At 40.0% G+C, this 21611-nt stretch overlaps 2 protein-coding genes across 4 annotated transcripts; one reads left to right on the forward strand and one right to left on the reverse strand.

The window, feature by feature from the left end:
• Positions 1–979: 979 nt before the first annotated feature.
• Positions 980–7947, forward strand: coq10a (coenzyme Q10A). Of its 2 annotated transcripts, none has more exons than XM_044212669.1 (6): positions 980–1752; positions 1843–2083; positions 3367–3516; positions 3602–3794; positions 4044–4145; positions 5453–7947. In XM_044212669.1, the coding sequence occupies exons 2-6, from the start codon at positions 1947–1949 to the stop codon at positions 5618–5620; spliced, it is 750 nt and encodes a 249-aa protein (XP_044068604.1). In that variant the 5' UTR covers positions 980–1752; positions 1843–1946; the 3' UTR covers positions 5621–7947. The 2 variants fall into 2 exon arrangements, with proteins under 2 accessions (XP_044068604.1, XP_044068603.1); XM_044212668.1 differs by having other exon boundaries at positions 982–1752; positions 1840–2083.
• A 751-nt stretch (positions 7948–8698) lies between these two features.
• On the reverse strand, positions 8699–21087 carry cs (citrate synthase). Of its 2 annotated transcripts, XM_044212662.1 has the most exons (11): positions 20916–21083; positions 17287–17337; positions 16879–16986; positions 16076–16141; positions 15635–15766; positions 14633–14821; positions 14174–14373; positions 12388–12517; positions 11344–11445; positions 10798–11007; positions 8699–10701 (listed from the first exon to the last, which is right to left on the reverse strand). In XM_044212662.1, exons 1-11 carry the CDS (start codon positions 20964–20966, stop codon positions 10531–10533), a joined length of 1410 nt encoding a protein of 469 aa, XP_044068597.1. In that variant the 5' UTR covers positions 20967–21083; the 3' UTR covers positions 8699–10530. The 2 variants fall into 2 exon arrangements, with proteins under 2 accessions (XP_044068597.1, XP_044068598.1); XM_044212663.1 differs by lacking the exon at positions 14633–14821 and having other exon boundaries at positions 20916–21087.
• Between the last annotated feature and the right edge of the window lie 524 nt (positions 21088–21611).

Here is a 21611-nt window from a genome sequence, read left to right on the forward strand (position 1 = left end):
TGAGGCTGTTGTTGCTTGAGAAAATAGCCATATTATGCTGTCATGATTTTCATCAGCAGATGGACTTTGCTCTGTTGTCATGGAGATGGATCAGTTGTCATCACTAATTGAAGACTACGGGGATGTACAGTTGCCATTAATGACGTATAATATGTAAAATATGTTGCTTCATCAGGTAAAATGAACACCTTCTTTTGTAATGTAGGCCTACAAGTCATCTTTGTTAACGTTAAAACAGAATATTTTGCAATAAATAAATGAATACAATTATGTATTTTGTTTGCTTATATGTCTCAAAATAAAATAATGAAATAGAAATAATAAAAAAAACCTTTTATATGAAAATGGAGTCAGAGGAGGAATCGGAGCGCGAAATTAGAAACGAGGACACCTGAGGATTTGCAAATAAAAAGAAACGTAAGGAGAGTAATTCAGTCAATGAGGAAAAAGGAGACGTATCTTGTTGGGATGTTAGCTGTGGCACAAACAGACGGGATTTTCAAGGATCCACATGAGGTCGGAAGGCTTGTAGGTGGAAAACTTGGAGATGTACCATCAGGACAACAAAAAGTGGCATGGTTATCAGTGATTGTGCATCAAAGCGTCAGAGAGATAAAGCCTTGGAGATTCGTGCATTTGGAGATGAGTGCAGTGTGACTTGAAAAGAAAGAAGAAGGGTGTAATAAGCGGCATGCCACTGACAGTAGAGGCCGAGTCATTTCGGGATGTTGAAGATGTGTGCGAGGCAAGAATGTTTCTGCTGTCGGGAATATGGCCATGTTGCTGATATGAAGGACTGCGAAGTGGAAAAAGAGCAAGCAAAGTGCCTGCACAGCGAGGGAACTCACCATACGGGATTAGCACAGTGTCCAAAAATAACTAAGGAAGTAAAAGCGAATAAGATCAGAGCAGAAAGGGGATTGTCATACGCTGAAGCTGCTAAGAGAATGGAGAGCAACGGTGAAATGGTGGTAGTGCAAAAGGAAAAGGAGCGGAAAACGATTAATTGCCATGGTTATAAATTGTGAAATAAAGGTGAAGTCGGAAAGGATTAAGACGGTGCTGGACGCTGCAAGGAGATTATTGAACGTTGTGGACATATCTGGAGAGGATCTGGATGTTACACTGAGGAAAGGAATGGCACCAACTCAGACAACTGGGTAATAAAACGGACAAAGTAATTAATGGGATCACTGTGAATGGTTTATACTGTGAAGCTGTTACAATCCAGCAGTTGGCGGTAATGCAACACTAATGGATGTCAACCGCCAAAAACCTCAACAGAAGAAGAAGAAGAAGCAGAAGCAGAAGAAGCAGAAGAAGAAGAAGAAAAAAAGGAGAAAAAAACCGTTTATTTTACAGCCGTTAACCTCCAACACAGTGGGAGGCAGCATTTTGTCTCGGAGCCGTTTGGCTAAACCAACGGACAGAAGAAAGGAACAGTTTGTCCCACCGGCGTTTTATTTAGCAGCAGAAGGTCGTCCTCAGCTTGGCGGTATTTGACAATACTCAAAACCAAAACTAGCCTAAATAATTTAACTTTGTAGCAAGTTTGGCGCTCGAGAATTGGAGTGATGTGAATATTGCTGAAAAAAATAGAAAATAGAGGAAAGCGGCTGTACGTCGCGTTTGGTCGGGCTCGTTATGAAACCTTGCTAGCTAATGTTAGCTAACGTTAGCAGGTGACTACCGTAACTAAAGTTAGTTACGTGGACGGCACTAAAAGCGACAGGAGACGTCTTTGAAGTGAAGGTAGCTAACTAGTCAGCGAATGATAATTATTATAGAATTCAGCATTAGCTAACACTACATGCCAATTAATATATTCCCGCACTGAAGCAGGGTGTGTACTGGAACCTTGAATCCCACTGCCCGGTCTCGGACAGACCCCGGGCGGAACTTCTCAGAGCCAGGATCTCCCTTCCTTGAACTGAGTGGCTGGTTTGATGGCAGCCACGGCCAGTGCCCGGAGGTTACCCATGGGTGTGCGGACATTTAGTGACTTTCTCCAGATTGCCACTGTGGGCTCCCCTCGCTCGTGTCGTACAACGGTGCCAAGAGGATGCCTGCGACAAAACATCAGGTAAGGAGACACTGAGTCTATTATTATGATACACAGCTAGTCCTTCACTACAGAGTGGGAAGGTTACAAGCTAACTTTATCGGGGTAGTCATATTTATGTTTTCCTATCTCAAAATTGTTCTCCATTAGGGCAAGAGCTTTGTGACTTTGATACCCTGGTGACTAGTGTCACAGTAGAGTTGGTTTTTCATAATGAATACAGAGTCAAGTAGCAGACACCTTCACCTCAGGGATGGACCAATATATAGTACTAATTACCAATATTCAGTGCTGTCTCATCAATATTGGCTGATACTGGTAATGCATTTGAAAGATTACAAGTACAGATGCTTTTACACATGGCTATTACAAGATGGTTTATTGTTTTTCCTAAAGAAAAATACCACAACAGTTTTGTTATAATTTGACAGATGTAAAACTGACATGTTCCTACTAAAAACAAAAATGATGACAAAAATGTTGTCATACGGAGTAACAAATTAATGTCGAACCTTGCTTGTTAATGTTAGCTGATATAGAGAGTATATTGATGTATTGAGTTTATCCCCAGTTAGGGGTGTGCCATGCCATATTATATTATCCATGATAATATTGGTAGAGTTTTTTTACGTGATGACAGCAAGCGTGCAAAGTCTGTACATACAGCGGCAACAACCAATGCTGAAAGGCTCCAGGAAAGGAAGTGTGGAAGAGGTTTGGATATTTAAAGTCAGGTGACCATGGTAACATGTAAGCAGAGGGGGCAACACAACAAAGTTGAGTATAAAGAGAGGCAGAAATCACGTGAGGAGAGAGGAGCAGCTTATTTTTGAAGTCCAAACAACCAAACAGACTTTTTCTATGGCAGCAAGTAATAATAAAGTATTTTTCGTGATTTTATCACATTGTCATAAATATTGTTCTCACAAAACTGCCCTGCAATATCGAGATATTATTTCAAGGCAATATCCCTACGCCCACTAAGTAATTTTTTGAATCCCACGTGTTATCTGCAAGTCATAACGCATTTGGAAAATACATTACTAAGTGGTGTAAAAAGCCTGAGGGGGTGTCACATTACATAGTTTTTTGCTATTCGCACAAGAGGCCCAACTCAGAAAATACCAGCACACTCACAACACAGAGACCTTCCTTTACCTCCTGGTTCAGTGGTCTTTGTGTACTCATTGACTTTAGTAGCTGGAAACTGGAATGTAGTGGGGCTTTTTTGTTGTGGACTGTGCCTGTGGCAGTTTACACTCTTTCCAGAATGAGGCTTACAGGACATTTCCTCTTACCTTTAGACACTTGTCATCATGTGGCATTTTGATGACAAGAACTCCCAGGGTGCTTTGCCTTCAAGACTGGGACACAATGACAACTGTTCCCCAAAGCAGAAACTTCATCAGTCTCACCAACAAAAGGAAGGAGTACTCCGAGCGTAGGATACTTGGGTAATTTTCCACTATGAGCTAGTAATAACTTTATTTCTTAAGTGTTTGTTTTAATTCCTTAACCTTGCGATGCTTGCTGTCATAGGTTTTCTATGCAGGAAATGTATGATGTGGTGGCCAATGTTGACGAGTACAAGAACTTTGTGCCCTGGTGTAAGAAGTCCCAGACCATCATGAAAAGAACGGGCCACTCCAAAGCCCAACTGGAAGTGGGATTCCCTCCAGTGATGGAGAGATACACATCTATGATCACTAGTGTCCGGCCTCATCTAGTCAAAGTAAGTGCCAGTAGCTTCACTGAGTCTGTCAGTCCTGTGAATGAAGATATATCTGATCAGTTTAATATAACATCTATGGATGGAAATTGTAATTGATATTGCTGCAATTTAAATAACAATTTAAATGTCAGCGACTACCTGAAAGCAAAGCCTACTGAGACACCAATGCAAATTTTAGTTGTAGTGAGTAATGTTGATGATGTCAACAAGCACCCATTTCTAATCAGTTTCTGTTTTGGGTGATTTTAGGCAGTGTGTACAGATGGAAAGCTGTTCAATCACCTGGAGACGATATGGCGCTTTAGTCCTGGCATTCCTGGTTACCCTCGCACCTGCACAGTAGACTTTTCTGTAAGTAATAATAATAATAACTTTATTTGTATAGCACTTATCTAAACAAGGTTACAAAGTGCTTCACAAAATATGTGAGAATAAACAAAGTTAAAAGAAAATAAAACAACACAACACCACCAAAGTTACAAATCAGGCATCAAAAGAAAAACGGTTTCCTATAAAGATATGTTTTAAGCAATGATTTAAAAATAGGTAATGTACTGGAAAACATGATATCTAAATTCCAGAGTCTAGTGGCCCTGATGTCAAAAGCCCAGTCACCAGCCTTGACCTAGGGACAACTAGTGAGGGTAGGCTAGAGGATCTCAGGTTACAACTTGGAGCACAGGGAGTCTAAAGCTCCGTTATATAACTGGGAGCCAGATCATGATGGGCCTTTTAAAAGTTATTAAAAGAATCTTAAAATCAATCCTGAATTTAACTGGCAACCAATGAAGGGAGGCAAGAATTGGGGTGAGATGGGACCTACGATTGGTCTTAGTTAGAATTTGAGCAGCAGCAATCTGCACTAGCTGAATCCGAGCCTCCGAGGATTGGCTAAGGCATGTAAACAGTGCATTGCAATAGTCGAGATGCGAAAAGACAAACGCATGAAGCAGTAGCCTGCAGCTTGCTTCCTGTGGTGATTTATCGACTGTGTATCAGACCCTCTGCCCCTCTTGATGCATTTTTTTGTAATTACCTTGATTAAAAGAATAACTCGACATTTTGGGGAAAACGTAGCCCCACGCAGTGGATGAGACAGTCCTGAACGGGGCTAGAGAAAACGCTTGTTCGCTTTCTTGCAGAGAGTTAGATGAGAAGCTCAATACTACTGTATGGTAAATATGAAGCTACAGCCAGCAGACCATTAGCTAAGCTTTGCATAAAGACCGGAAGCAGGGGGAAACAGGTAGCCTGGCAAACAAACTGTAAAAACAAAGTTGTGGGTTTACAGGTGTGGGACTATTTCTTTGCCCAGAGCAGTGACTTCCTGAAGTCTCAGCTCTCGCCAAGAAATAGTTCCACACATAACCTTTGTTACCTTCTGACAGAGCCAGGCTAACTGTTTCCCCGTTTCCACTTGTTATGCTAAGCTAAGCTAACAGTCTGCTAGTTGTAGCTTCATATTTATCGTACAGACATGAGTGATATCGATCTTCTCATCTAACCCCTAACAAGAAAGCAAATAAGTGTATTTTCCTAAATGTCTATTACTATTAACTATTCAAACTATTGTATCCACTTTCTATTTCCATATTGTATGACTCATCTTCTTTCTCTGGCATATACTAAAGAGATTATTATTTCTGTATCTTTAACAGATATCCTTTGAGTTCCGCTCTTTGCTGCACTCCCAGTTAGCCACCATGTTCTTCGATGAGGTTGTAAAGCAGAATGTTGCTGCGTTTGAGCGGCGAGCCTGTAAGCTCTACGGCCCAGAGACTCGTATCCCACGAGAGCTGATGTTTCACGAGGTGCATCAAACGTGATCTCAGCAGCTGTATGTTCTCATCTGGCCTTAAACCATACCAACCCTTATTCCCTTTATCCACACGAACCTGCATGATGCTGCTTAGTCACCCGTCACTTCAAGTCTCCATCGCTACATAGATGTCTCCTGAAGTTGTTAGACATCCAACTCTTCCAGCCTCAACAAATTCTTGCTTATCTCCTCCTCTTTGTGTCAAGTTTGTCCACTTTCTGTCTACCTCCACTTAAGGGATTCTTGTATTGCAGAAGGAACCCACCATTGCTCTTGCTCCATGGCAGTTACAAGCTGTATTTATGTAAACAAAACAGTAAATCATTGCAACATCATCACCAATTGTAGAGAGTCGACTATTATTTTAAATGAAAAACACAGTGACACTGAACAAAACACCCTTTTTATTTTATTTTTCATGAAAGGCACAGACTTTTGCTCTTAACAAGGGGTCAAGTCTTATAGTTCACTCAGTGGATCAGCTGATTATACTGTGTTAAGAAAGTGTATTCTTTGCCTTTACCAGTTTTTTCAAATTGAAGTTTTAATATATTGTTTGACATATAGAACTTGGTGCAAAATGACAAATAATTTAATCCTTTTTAATTTATCCATCAATGGTTATATGCACATTTTTACTGTTTTAAATTTGGGATAAAATTAAATGTGCCATGTTTGACGTTGAGTGTTGTCACTGTGTTGCGACAGTGTCAATGAAGTGCAACATTTTGCAAAGGGAAACGTGTTTTTTTTTTTTTTTTTTCATTAGTTAGCTGTGCCCTCAATTGACTTTGAGTTTTGGGAAATGTATCTTTAGCTTTGTTGTTGTGCTGTGAGAAATGTGTTTTTGGACATTGAGACTTGGCCTGCCAATTTTATTAATGCCTTATTTTACAGCCCAGCATTAGCATCTATCACAAGATTAACAGAGGTGGGGGAATCTAACTTTGCACAAACAAGCACTTGAATGAATCCATGGACAGGCTGGAGAGTACTGTGAAATACTGTAACTGGGATTACAACAAAAATGGCATATAGGATAACTACAACTTTTATATTTGATAAATACATAGTCTGATTTTATAGACAGTAATAGTAATCTGAATAGGTCACAGTTATAGTAATCCAATTGATTATTTAAGTGATAACAATACATTTTTACAGATTATGTCAAAGTTTTCCTACTCTGCTTTTTTTATTTTATGGTCCATCTTCTGGAGGTCTGGAGGCTGATACTCCTCTGTCATGTATATTGTGAGTATAAAATATACTGGTGGGCTGTAGAATAAATCATTTATCATTGTCAATGGGTTTCATCCTTATTTTTCTGGATGTTTTAGCTTTTATTTATATACATTTTGATGCATGGGTGTAACTAACAAAGAGGCAAATATAGTTACATTTCAATTACATTTCTAGTGTTTACGTGTTGCATCGTTAGGGCATGACTACATTTAGTTGGAATTTATATTTCACATCGAAGTAGCCCATGGCTTTATTCCATGTTAAAGGGCTCATCCAGTTAATTGATTGATCACTTTTAGAGGTGGCTGATGTGTTCAAGATGCCAAAGGTCAATGGAAGAAGTCAGTGTGACGTTCCTCATAATAGGCAGTTCATTATGTCCAAATGCCCCAAGTCTCATACTCGAATAAAGCTCGAGTATTTTTAAAGCTGGATTTTGGCTTTGAAGTTGATGTGGTTTATTTTCTCCGTCGGTAAGGTGATTGGAAATAAAGTGATAGTTAATCGTCAATGCATAAAGAATGTTAATCAAAATGGGTCTGTGAATCACTCATAAAAAAAACATTAAACTGACTTATTTAAAGATTGTTAAATGCCACTCTTTTGAGTGTTATATCCTTAGGAAATAACATAGATTAAGTATTTTATACCATATTAGAATTTTATTTAGGCATGGTGTTCATGTTGTCAGTAATGTTGCATCATGTAAGAATGCACCTTCACCCCAAGTTTTTTTGTTTCACCTGAGATGTTTTATTTTCAGTATTTTGTGTACATATTTAATTTCGTGCCGAGTTTTATTATTGTACCAATGCCAATACTCAGTCAGAAACAATGAAAAATTTTAAAAGACAACAGTATAAACCTGAGAAGTATTATATGACCATGTATGAATGACCCTTGGTCTAACAGTGTTAGCCTAGTATGGAGACTACTATTACCATCACTGACTGAAGAGTTGCTACAATAGAATATATTGCCACATCATTTTTGCAGTTCATTGGTTGTGTTGCAAGCTAAAATGTATCTTTGTAAATACTGTGGGTGTATTTCAGAGCTTTATTTAAATAAAAAAACAGGTGGAATTTATTTCTTTGTGTGCAGTTTTCAAGTCATTTGCAAATTGCTCAGAAGAGTCTGATTCCTTGTACATGTTTTCAGTGATTTGATTGCAAACAATTTTCCCCCCCCAACAGCAAACTTTAAGGTTATAGTCAAATACATTTAGAGGACGCTTTGTCACCACAAATGCACACAGACAGGAGACAGTCAGTATGGGTACAGTGACGGAGGGTGGGAACAGTTCTCCAAAAGGCAGCTGACCGGCAAGAAACCAGAGTGGGGTGATGGTATGTGGGCCAGTTATTAATAACAGCACGGAGGAGAGGTGGGTATCTTCTTTCTTGATCATGTCAATTGCATTTATTACTTAAGTCAGGCCTCATCAAACTTATCTGGTCACAGAGGGAGACACAGAACTGAGTGACATTTAAATTTAAGCTCTGCAACCAGGGCCTTGGAAAGCAATGGTATTACCAGAAATACCAAGTCTCTGGGTATTGCAATCCAAAACTTCCACAATTAAATTGTCTGATGCTGTATGTCAAAACAAAAGTGATTCAAGGTTTACGGAGTGAGAATTGGCTCATTAACAGAGCGTTTAATGGGTGTTTTTTCTAGGTTGTAATGTCATCCTCACATTACAGACATGACAGGAATTCTCATAAAAGCCAGAGAGGAAGAAATAATCCATCAACCGGGTGGACATGACGCTGACCTCGCTCTTCAGTGGTTGTGTTTTACAAGCACTTTTCTATACCATTAACAAAATGAGACCAAGAAAGTTAATAAAAACCTTTATTGTTTTTCATTTTTGTTAGGTTTTCCAATATTCGCTCTTCAAGCTTTTCTTGCCCGTATGACCCATCCAGCCCCATCCCCCAAGTGTTTCTCTGATGAATCCATCTGCAATGAATTCTCCCAGTTAGCATGTACGACCCTTTATGCTCCTCTACGATCAAAATAACCACGTCTCTTGAACAACTCACCACATAGAAGAACACTACAATAAAACACAAACATGCCTGATAAAGCCAGAAGATAGATATCAGCTTGTAGCAGAGCAGAGATTAAAACATCTGAGTGAACTACGGACTAACACGGCAACTGTAGTTTTGAAAAAGAAGACGTAATACCTTAACTACACAAAAATGGAGTGTTGACAAACCCACAACTTAAGAGCAAGCTTGAAACATTCAAGTGAAACACCTGAAAAACAGCACCGGCTAAGCCCACAGAGCCAGGCAAGAAATCATGTATATACAAGATAGCTGCGTTTTTTTTCTCTTTTTGTTCGTTGTCAGAATTTCACAGTGACCAGTGAGACTGGACACTACTACAATGTTGGTAAACTACGGTAATCATTGTGGTTATTACAAGCAAGTGATCGCACAGAGCTCATACATTCAAGCTATACATATATATACCTATGTACACAAAGTATAAATAAAACCACAAAATGAGAACCCAAAGATATTCAACACCAAAAAAAATCAACACAATCAACCTGGGGGGGTTGGGGTTACTAATTAGGAAATCCAATCAAACAAGTGCTCATTTTGGAGTAGTTGATTTAAAGCGCTCTCTTCTGGGGATAAAGTAACAAAAAACACTCAAATAAGACAGGACCTTAACAAATACAAAGCCCCCTTTATCCCACTTTTTATTCAAGCTTGCTCTTAAGGATTTACTACAGGCTGCCAATTACAACACCCTTTGCTCAAATCTTTATTATTACTGTACATTATTCTTGATTCTCTACCATTCAGAAGACCCTCTGAGCAGAGAGACCCATTAAAAATAGGAAAGCATGTTAACGAAAAAGGGCAGAAGAAAATAATTTCTATATGGACCAGACAGTTATTTTGATCATAGAGCGAATACAGGTCATCATTAAAAAGAAAAAAAAAGAAAAAAATCTACAAGTTGGGGAAAAAGGGGAGACCAAAGATTTAAAGGGGCAGTATCTTTTAACAAATTTTCATGTTTTTAATGCATATCTTGAACAGCTTGTTAAGTGTACTTGTGAGGACCTTTTTTCTAAACTGGAGTGTTCATAAATGGGAGTGAAACGCATGGATAGACTGGGTGGGATGACATCTGGCAACATCTTAATTGGGAAAAAGGTCTTTTGCTTGGGTTGAGTCAGGTATTTTACTTTAGATCTTTAAACAAATACAAAGTGTAATTCACTCCCACAATTCCCTTTGAATGCCACTGCCTATTCATAGTTCAGACCCAGCGCCCAATGACAAACACGCAGGCACTGCACAGGGGAAAATCTTAGCGATGCTAGAAGACTTCTAACGGTACACTCAACGGCTTACTATGGGTTACATGCATGTGTGTCTGTGTGTTAGTTGTCACCTCATGTTCCAAATATGGACACATGATGGGAAAACTTGCCAGTGGTTAACTAAAACACACTTTAACACTAATGGTGATTTAAAAGGCCCTTCTTTTGTGAAATGACATTAAAAGTGTACTGTCTCTTTGAATCCCATTGAATCCCTGGGGTTGGAAATGACAGAGGGTCAACTTCAGTCTGCCTTTTGATATTTCCACCTCCTCCCACCCTTCACACTAACCCCCCAGCTCCTTTCAGGTGGTTCTTCAGCCTGACTTGGCTCCCACCAGTTTCATCAGTCCATCTGTGCTCATGGACTTGGGGCGCTCCAATGGGAAGCCCAGGGCTCTACTCCACACCAGCTGAGCCAGCACACCAAGGGCTCGGGATACACCAAACAGCACAGTGTAGTAATTCATCTCTGTCATTCCATAGTACTGCACAGACAGAGGGAAGAGACAGGCACGTCAGGGTCTGTATCTGCTACCATAGGATGACAAATGTGCGATTAAAAGCCACCACATGTGTCTTACCTGTAGCAGCACTCCACTGTGGGCGTCCACATTGGGCCAGGGGTTCTTGGCCTTACCCTGCTCCAGGAGCACGTTGGGAACAATCTTGTAAAGCTGGGCAACCATCTTGAACATGGGGTCGTTGGGCAGGTGCTTCAGGGCGAACTCACGCTGGCAGGTGTAACGTGGGTCAGTCTTCCTCAGGACAGCATGGCCATAGCCTGGCACAACCTACGAAGAGAGAGGACACATTTTCCTCTACTTTTGAACTGTGCCAAGATCTTGCTACTCCTACTACTTGTAATCGTTGCGTGGCATTTTTAGAACAGTTATTGAGTGTTAGTAAGAACAGACAGAAGTCTATGAAATTTGTTTTGAGTTTTAAATAGTGTAATCTCAGGCAGGGAGCCCTTGTGACTAAGGCCCAATCGCCTTTGGTTTTAAAAAATGCTTTATAAACAATACCAGTATGGCAGATATGACCTCTGACATCTCCACCAGCTAAATGTGAGTGCGAAAACTAGTTCATAATGATGACTAGAATTGGTTGTAGAAGTGTGTCTATACCCTTCCAGACTTAAGTGTGTTCCAGATGTAATCCCTCATCCTCTCATCAGACACCTCTCCGCCCAACTCCTTCTGCAAGGCAGTCAGCCACACCAGCACCTCCTGTGAGATGCAGAAGAAAATACACATTGATGAGTTATAACTGAATTTCAAACTGTGTGTACAGTCATTATACACAATTATCATTCATTTCAAATAACACAAAAGTACACGATTATGACAATTTCCCTTTAAATTGAGCTTCTGCTGTTTAACAGTACACAGCAGGGGAGTGTAGCAGAAACTAGTACACCTGTTCACGCACGCACTCTCCTGATCTGAGAATTTTAAATGTCATCATTATGTTTGAAAGAAGCCCCAAGTCATTTTACTATAAAACTCTGGCAATATGTCAAAATCATCAGTATGTGAGCAAGCTAGGAATTAAATGAGAGCCAAAACTGTCATCTTGAACGCTTAATGGGAGTGGCTTGAGCGCTGTCAGACTGTAAAATAGCTGAATCATACAACTGCAACTAATTAGCTGACAATTGATGGCAAAATGTAGTCAAGGTGGTACAGGGGACTTGCTGAAGCAAAGGTGAGCTTCCCCTAAACTCTGGCAAACAAGCTGTGGTCATTCAACAGTCACTCAACTCCAAAATAAGTTTTACAATTCAACACTAACGCAGCCTGTGTGAGAACTGAAAACTCTTCCTTTGTGTCACTATTTTCGTCCTCAGTGCTGTTCACCTGCCTGCTGACATGTGCCACAACAGTGAGAAGGCCAAAAAAAAACCCTCAATCATGAAATTGTTCCAATAGGCATTTTTATCAGCAGACATTTTGACTTGTAAGAAAAGCGCAGGTGTTACTAATGACATTAACAATGGCTTTGTTCTGTTAAAGTGTCCCAGTTAGCCATGACAGTGTGACATGCACAATACCAGGACCATGTTAAAATGTGTTCTTTGAAAAAGGCCCACTGTCTTACACCAACATTTGAAGCCAGCAAAATTGCATCTTCCATATGTGAAAATGGAGTGAAAGTAATGATGTACAAACCTGATTGGCCAGGCCATGCAGAGGACCAGCCAGACCATTCATGGCAGCGCTGAAGGACAGGTAGGGGTCAGACAGGGCACTACCCACCAAGTGGCTGGTGTGGGCACTGACATTGCCTCCTTCATGGTCACTGTAACATTGCAAAAAAAATAAATAACTACAAACATGTCATCTCAGCAATTTTCAAAACAAAAGTGACATTACTAAAGCAGCCTGAAATTAAAATTTTGTCTGGAATTATACTGGCATTCACTGCATTTCAATAATGTTTGTTGGACACTGCTATCCAATCACTGATGGAAACGGGAAGAGTGGCCATTCACCAACCCTCTGTGTCTGAACAGCATATGTGTGCACTTCAATAGCACAATGTGCAGTTTAAATGTGAACTATATTCACCAGTGAGGACTTAGAACACTCTTGTGCCTTTATTCTGATAATGGGTCACTCTGTTTGCACGTGTTCTGCTTGGTGCACAGTTTGATGCCTAAACAAACTACAGGTTGTAGTCAGGATAGCAGGACTGTTGTCAGTGTAGAAGTTGCAGCAAGCAAATGACTGCATTAGGGAGGATGCTCCTGTGAACTTTGACTGACTTGGCTAAACAATCAAGACCAATGTACCTTCATGTAAGGTGCCTAGAGTTAATAATGCACATTGAACAATCTCACATTAAATGTTTAATGGTCTAAATCCAGATGGTTTTTACACATTAGGTCTGAGCTCATCTTTGGGGCTCTAGAGATGAAAGACAGTAAGGTTTCTTGAGTCACATTACACTCATTTTAGTATCACGTGTTATATAAGCCTAATATTGGACAATAATTTCAATTAAAAAGATTAGACAAAGTGTTCTGATCGGCCGATATTTGTTCTAAATAGATTGATCGGTGGTCTCTATAAAGACCGATCAGATGGTGGGCAATGTCGCCTAGGTATATTGACGGCCAGCGACCCATTTTAGCATTTTGCAGAGAAACACAGAGAGAGAGAGAGAGAGAGAGAGAGAGAGAGAGAGAGAGAGAGAGAGAGAGAGAGAGAGAGAGAGAGAGAGAGAGAGAGAGAGAGAGACGTTATATGGTATTATACGTTACAAGATGCAGAGGATATTTTACAAGCTCTAAGTTGCTCCCAATAACCAAGCGTAAGCTGCTATGGTTTAAGTTGTGTCTCTAAGAGAGACAGTGGAATGTGTTGCACATGTTGCCCGCCAATAAATAAGCAGTTGTCAATTCATGATACTCTCATCTCTTAATTTTTATACTTAATATACAATGTTGTTGGGAATAGTTAAATAAATAAAGCTACACAATAAATAGAAGGCTTCAAATAGATCCTGTGACTGGTATCGGTAGATAGTGCATCCAGCAATCGTGACCGGCCCCAACAATCGTGATCGGAGCACCCTTACTTTTGTTCTTTTTCCTTGTGAAATTCTGGATATTATATGCCGTTATCAATGTTTTAATATCTTAGGACCGTGTTAAAAATAAGTGTTCTCATTTCAACATGTTATCCCTTAGATTCTTTTTTATGTTAAAAATCATGAATAAAATCAATAGTGTCTTAGTCCTTGGGCACAGAAAAAGATCCACTGTTTGAAGCAGTATCCAATTCTTCCAGCACTTCATCTGAATTCTGCTTCAAGCTTGACATTTAATTTACATTAAAACTGCATGACTTTGATCAAAACAGAAGTGGAGCATACATCCTCAGAAAATATGAAGAAACCCATTTTAAAAATCAAAACAAGTTTATAATCTTATACTTATGATTCAAGTTGTACCTGTGGATAGTGAGGTAGAGCCTCATTAGCTCAGTGAACTGGGCATCACTGTAGCCCAGCATGTTGGTGAAGTTGTGGGACCAGTCCAGGTTGGAGTCGATGGCTCCGATACTGCTACCTTCGCGATACAGGTTGCGGTAGATCTTGGCAGCAATGCAGGGCAGCTTGGCAATCAAGTCCATGGAGTCTTCATAGACAAACTAAGGGAACCGATTTGAAAAGAGTACATGAAACCAGACCAAAAGACTACAGCCATGCTAGCAGCTCTGTGAGGTTGTAATGCTCATTACACAACAGAAAACAACATTTGGATTGATGTAAAAATGGATTCATCATCTTAATGGCAAACCATCTAATAGTCAAGATATTTCACTTTGGACAAACATTTCCATCCATAGTGCCAAGCCACCAGCCTGGTTTAAGATGAGATAGGTTTTCTGTTTGCAGATGTAAACTCACCTCCCAGTACTTGGACTTGTGGACACCCTCAGAGTAGGCCCGTGCAAAGCTGCTCTCGCTGTTCAGAGCTGTGATGGCAGCACTGAACTGAGACATGGGATGTAGGTTTGTGGGGAAGTTATCCAACATAGTGACAACGTGAGAGGGAAGTGCTGCTCTCTTTGCCCACTCTTTGGACACCCAGTTCACCTGGAGGAACAGGACCACGCAATATAAGTGGTGTGACCTTAAATACTTGCTTTTCTGCTCTTTCTACAGCAGGTGACAAATTGTTGACAATGCATGCTACAGACACATGTACACAGATTAAGTCGTAAGCATACCTTCCTTTCCAAATACTATGTACAACCACAGTGCCAAGGAAAGGCCTAAGTTGTTCATTTTACAAGTACAACAAACATTTTTTGATAGGGAGAAAAAAGATTGATCTAATTTATCCTCCTTAGATGACTTCTTTGAGTCAACAGACGCATTAAAATTCATAATATCAAAAAGCAAAGGGTGAAGAGGTGAAAGCTATTCTTTCAGTGAAAAGTTGCAGTCAGGCTGTCCTCATTTCACTCTTCAAGGAAATAGCTGGCAGCAATAAATGCCTATCTAAGGCACAGACTGCATCTTGTTTCCCAGTTATAAAAAAATCTCTAGTTTATACAAGACAGTTTTCTGGAGTCATACATAATTGACAGTCATAGCCAATACTTCTGCTGCCAAACATCTTGTGATCCTCATTCCCATGCTCATAACTAGGCAACAGTAACACATATTATCGAGTTCCTCTTTGAACTGATCAGAAGCAAATATTGGACCTTCATCTACTTTTATTATTCTGCAGGAATATTTAATTTCAAAAATGCTGTGTGGGGACATTCTGTACACATCTAACAAGCAGTCTCTGAGATACCAGCACTGACAGATGGATGGAGAGAATGAACAGCTGCACAGCCCTCCCTCATTATAACCCTATTGTACAATAATCTTTGCAGCTTCAGCGCTGCCACTCACCTGCTCCTCAGTAGGCACCTGTCCTGTGACCAGCAGCCAGAAGAGGCCCTCAGGCAGCGGCTCCTCACCTCCTGGAGCTTTAGGCAGCAACTTTTGACACTCTGGAATGCTGTAGCCCCGGAAACGGATGCCCTGTGTAACGATGGAGAGAGGGGGAAGGGACGCAAAAGTGAATATACATAAGTTATCCTGAAATGCACCATCAAGCTGCCAACATGAGCTCTACCAATGAATTTGGATGATTCAATACCTCATTTCATGTGGTGAACTGCCAACAAGATATATTACAATAATGCTACTCTGCCACTGAAATTTATGAGCTTCAGTAAGAAAGCAATCAAGGTAAGTGCCTATGAGGCAGGCTAATATCCAAAAAAAATCTCCATTATAAAACCACTATAAGATTCAGAAAGCTTTGTGCCACTTTTGAGGCATACTGACCTCGTCAGGATCCAACACAGAGGTCTCATACACCAGACCCTTCATTCCCCTCATACCTCCATAAACCTGTGGATGAAAAAACAACATAGAGAGACATTACATATTGAAAACGGTCTTGTTAACACTATATATACACACAGTTGTGTGTTTGCAGTAACAACAGTCATGTAACACTGGACCTTTAAAGCCAAAATCTACTGATTGCTCTGACTGAAGCGCAACAATTGTCAATTTTGGTTACTAATGGCTGCCAAGTCTTTTACAAAAGACAGGAAGAAATAGCCTAAATTCTATTTAACTTTAAGTATGTAATACCATGCACTAGATACTACTAATAACACCCAATAAATTCTTCTAAAATCCTCATGGCAACTAGTCAGAGGTTAGAGGTGTAGTGAGTGATAAACAGAAGAGGACGCAGTTGTTGCACTGTTGTGTGCGAGCGTATATGGGAACAGTGCGAGTTGGCAGTGTACAGTAGAGTTTTGAGTGACTCAGCTAAAATGTCTCTGTTGGCAGGAAGCAGTGCAGCTTCATATTGTGACCTCTGAGGAAGATGACCCAACAGTGGTACCTGACACAGTAAATAAGGCTGGGCAGGCCTAGACAGATTAGGTGAAGCCAATATGTTACGTCTAATCTACATCATGGCAGATGGCTGAAATGCTCTTTCCTAAATGAATATAGAGGATCAGAAGAATCTGGCTTTGTTTCTCATTGGTTTGTGGTTCTCATTTTATTCTGACCCCTTGACACATGTAACAATCCTGTTTATTTTGTCCAACATCTCAAGAGTCACTCACCATGTCAACAGTAACCTGTCCTATGTTGGTTTTGCCATGCTGTTGTTTAAAGTTCTTGATCCTGGTCTGTTCTTTAGGGATAAGGTCTGCCAGAACATCCTTCAGATTCTGTAAAAACCAACATTCAAATCAGTCATGCCCATGATCAAATATCTAGTCTTAAAATAAAACACATTCCTCCAGTGTGAACTAATCAAACAGACCATGTAAACATTTCAGGACAAAATTGATCTGTAGCTAGTAGCTCCATAAAAGGTCAGCATGTTCTATTAATACTCAAGAGAACACAGAGCTAAAACCAGTGCCTTTTCCAAATGCTGCACACAGATTAGCACTTAAACTACAGAACAACAACATGGTAACATTTTAAGCAAGCAGGCAACTTTGGAGTGAACAGAGTGTACTTACTGTTGTAGATATGCTGGCATTTCTGGCAGCCACAAGGAAGTAGGTGGCATTCTGTGGAATAGACAAAGAAATAATAAGATTTTGAATATTAGTAGCACAACAATGCACCCAAATAAAAATGTAGAGGGCACAGCAGCATTTCTAGGCTGCTAAAGCGCCTTACATATGAACTGAGACAACCATACAGCAGCTCAAAATATTTTGGACATTAACAGACTTCCTATTAGCAAAAAGGTTTCGGACCACATCATACATACAGAACTAAAGTTAATGTTGTGGATGGTCCTCCAGTTAACATCTATGAACTGAGTAAACCAAGACAGACTTTAAATCAATCATCCTTAAGTAGTTTATGAGTAGTCAGGAACTCAGAAACATCTACAGAACAATACATTGTCCTGTTCATCACATTTTAAATACAGGTTCTTTCTGACCATTTTACATTGAGCTGTGACTGCGACCGTGTACCCTGCAGTACTTGACTGGCGTTAACACCAGCAATTACTCAAGGATCAAAATTATTAATCCTTCCTTCCTTATATGGACAAGCACTTTATTTCTCCCCTCTGTATAGCCTCAATTCCTCTGGTCATCCTCTAACAAAGTGTTCAAAGATGAGGTGGCTGAGCAGATCACCACGAACTGCTGCAACAACTACCTATTGGTGAGGACTATTCCTAGATATTCCTCACCTGACGCACAGAGGATTACACTGCCAAAGAAATCTATTCACAAACTCAACTGTAACTGATTACCAATGATGTGAAAACAAGTCATACAAATATTGCTCCACTTCTATCAAACAGCACAGTGTGTGCCATAAAAAAACAAACAAAAAAAAACACACACATGCCACACAATCACCAGTCCACAATGTCAATATGTATGATTGATTTATGTGCTCATGTGGTTTCCAGTTTTCACTAATATTGATGCTGGTGTCAAACAATCACAAACAGGATTTGTTAAGCCAGGGAATGTTTTTCTGTCATTCCTTAGGCAAAGCGACCCCAGATTCTTTTTGCTACAATATAAATATCTGCCATTGCAGGACACAGCGATAAATACAGTTATAAGCCTTACTATTTTATTCTTTCTGACTGAACTCTAGGTAAAGCATAAGCCTACCAATTCAGGGATCCCAGCTTAAAATCCAGGGTGAGTCAGCCTAACTAGTCACAACTTATTAAGAATTTCATGCTAGGTGATTAAAAATGTGATATTGTGAAATGTTGTCTGCTGCTTAACTCCATTTCAGGACATGCTTTTGTATTGTAATTGGAAGGCCTTGTAATGGACACCTAGTATTAACATGCTGCAATGTGACTCACCAAAAAATAAATTAAAAAAAAGGGGCATTTTTTAAAGCTGATTTTTGAATGATAAGTCTGGAAATATACAGGTGATTTTCATTGTTTCTCATTTAGCTTGGCATTCATGAAAGGTTGGCAGGTATTTGTCCAGATGAGCTATGTGATGGAAAAGAAAATAAATAAATACAAAAATCACATTACACTGAGAATTTAAAATTTCTCTATAATTAATGGTGCTTGGGTACTTAAGCCTTGGACTGTTGCTGGTTCTGGGACAAGACTAAGGGATGTAGGAGAGATTAAAAACTACTGGCCCTGGTTATGAAAGTGTTTGGAGGCTAGTAATCTTGTTTGAAGCTCAGTGACAGTAACGAGAGGTTGAGCCTGCTGCTGGTCACCACTGAAACAGGACTCTGTCAGCTTATTAAAATTATCAATGGGAGAGGGAGGAGTCTGGGGGACAGCTGGCTCTGCTCCAAATGGGATCCCCTACCCGTAACCACAACTGGTGAGAGTGGATAAAGGACCGACAAGGCTCACCGAAACAAAAAATAGGATCTCGCGTCACCACACACACTCTACACAGCTGAGAGAGAGATTATGTAACAGATCAGGGTCTTAAATATAGAGCTCCAGTTTCACTCAGTCACTTCCTGCCTGGGAGAAAGGTTGGAGCAACTACATTGCACAGAAGGGTATAGAAGTCAACCCAGAGGATGTGATTAAAAGAAACACACGAAAAAAATGTATTTAATAGGGGCCAAACGTTCTCTCAGGGTAAAGGAAACTAAACATACAACCTGGCTTGAGGAAGAAACTTTATTGATAGCAAACACACCCTGGCTTGAGGAAGAAACTTTGTTGACAGCAAACACACGTTTTGTGTCTGTTAGTGACAGCTTAATTGCTACGTGTAAGAAACTATGCATTTATTAAAAATCAATCGTTAAACTCTCAGAAAAATACTGCACTTTTAAGAAGCAAGTTTTGGCCACAAAAATCTAAAAGATACATGAAAGTCAACTTTCTCTTCTTAAAAACTGAAATTATCTGAAGCAAGAAGCTATTATAAGACCACCACATGTAAACTGTCCTTGCTCTCAATCCTGCGAATCACATATTTTCAGTCATAGTTCAGAGACAAAAGATTTTATGGTCAAAGCATGATATGTAACTACAAAAAACAGCTTACTAATAACTCTCCTGAGCAAAGATTACAACTGATAAGAGAGAAAGCGTGAGTCTGACGCACGTTATCTCTACATATTCCTAATTACAAGACTGATAACAGGGGACACGATACCCTGCAGTCTGTACACAGTTCAAGGAAGGAAGCCATTTAGTCATTGATTACTTGTTTGAGAGGAAAAACATCTTGTAAGTTACTAGAAATTCTTCAGGAGTTGATGACACAAGTTGAAATGAGGGTCAAGCGGAGAGGTCAGTGGAGTAAGACAGTAGGTTACAGTCACTGGAAGGTTACAGTCAGCATGAAAGGCAAATTACTTCATCACTGGCAGTGTTTCAGCAGGGTGGCCAAAGCATATTAAGCCTTCAGGTGGTATAATTATGACATACTCAGTTAACTATTAAAGCAATTCCAATATCCTAACCACATGCTAAAATGATAACATCTGTCAAATGAGATTACATATTGTAAACTGATGTTAGATGTCGGAATCCAATCCACTAAAGTCCTGAGTTATGTAATTTTTACATTTTGGAGAACATACAACATTTTCTAAGGACCTCATAAGATGATGTGACGTTAGACCATTGGCTGAAATCTTAACGTGAAGGTCAATGGGGGTAGTGAAGAAACACACACACACAAGTTGAAGCTGAGTTTAAAAGCAATCACTGGGTCTGTAACCGGTCAGAATTAAATAATATAACATAGAAACGGGACATGCGAAGTCGTACCGTAATAGCAAGTGAACACAGCCTAGTCACTATAACTTACTGGTTAAAAAAATGTCCGGCGGTGACAATACCAGGCCAGCATAGAGAGGTCCCGTTGCCACCGTTATTTAACAAGACACAAGTTCACAAGCAGTACAGCTCAAACGTTTTAGCATCCATATATAAGACAGCAAGAAATAATGGTTACTCTTAAAATCCTTTACACTATTCTAGCCATTATTAGCCACGCTCTGTGTAAACAGCATTTCACAATGTGGTTAACAAGGCTAAGCTAGCTAACGTTAACTAGCTTGCCATTACGTCGTTTGCCGGCTAACCTAACGTTAGCTTCCAAGGTAACGTCCACAACTTTGACTGATAAAGTGGCACTGAGGCCGTTTCTAGTCATCTTACCTTTGAATTGAGGAGTTTAGGTGCTAGCCTGCTGATAGTAAGAAAGGACATAATGTCTGTGTAAAAGTGTTATTTCCACTTGTTCTTTACAACTAAGGAAGCCGCTGCCAGTGCACCGCGGAGCTGGTTGAAGGTGCCCCTCCAGAAAGCAGAAGGTTGAAGAGGGATTCAGGCCCGCAAGTAGCAGCATTGCTGATTGGACGAGGGGCTGAATCGTACAACAGCTTCTATGGATTTGATTGGCTAGAATGCCATTAGGTGTACGCTGATTGGCTAGAGGCCCTCCCTATGTCTATGACGACACCTGACATCAGGGTCTGTTCAAGAACAAGCTTTATAAAGTCTTTTTCTCTCTTTAGTTGAGGCAAAACTACTGTGATACTGATCACAGTTGATGAAGCATCCGTTCCAACGAATCTTGTCTGGATAATCTAATAAGGATTCTCCTCAACACTATACTCTACACATCTTTATTTATCAGGTTTACGTACAAATGCTCCCTCTGCACAGGTGCAGTAAAGGGCATCTTGCATGTGGCTCCAGTACAATGGACTCTGAGGTTTACCCCTGAAAAGTGAAAAAAATTCCACAATATCAAACTGTGGTATCAAGATCAATGAGGAACATTAAAATGAAGACATGGCGACTTGATTAACTGAATGTAATTACAGCTTCAACTCCGATGGAAAAATAATG

The sequence above is a fragment of the Siniperca chuatsi genome, linkage group LG10 (genome assembly GCF_020085105.1).
Source record: "Siniperca chuatsi isolate FFG_IHB_CAS linkage group LG10, ASM2008510v1, whole genome shotgun sequence".
NCBI classification, from domain to species: Eukaryota; Metazoa; Chordata; class Actinopteri; order Centrarchiformes; family Sinipercidae; genus Siniperca; species Siniperca chuatsi.

Coding starts and splice junctions, on each gene's coding strand:
- cs (XM_044212662.1), bottom strand. CDS start 20,966: ATGTCCTTTCTTACTATCAGCAGGCTAGCACCTAAACTCCTCAATTCA. Junction 16,142..16,878: donor GACAGGTTACTGTTGACATG/GTGAGTGACTCT, acceptor TTTCATCCACAG/GTTTATGGAGGTATGAGGGG. Junction 12,518..14,173: donor CTCTACCTCACTATCCACAG/GTACAACTTGAA, acceptor GCAATGTTACAG/TGACCATGAAGGAGGCAATG.
- coq10a (XM_044212669.1), top strand. CDS start 1,947: ATGGCAGCCACGGCCAGTGCCCGGAGGTTACCCATGGGTGTGCGGACA. Junction 3,517..3,601: donor TCCGAGCGTAGGATACTTGG/GTAATTTTCCAC, acceptor TTGCTGTCATAG/GTTTTCTATGCAGGAAATGT. Junction 3,795..4,043: donor TCCGGCCTCATCTAGTCAAA/GTAAGTGCCAGT, acceptor GGGTGATTTTAG/GCAGTGTGTACAGATGGAAA.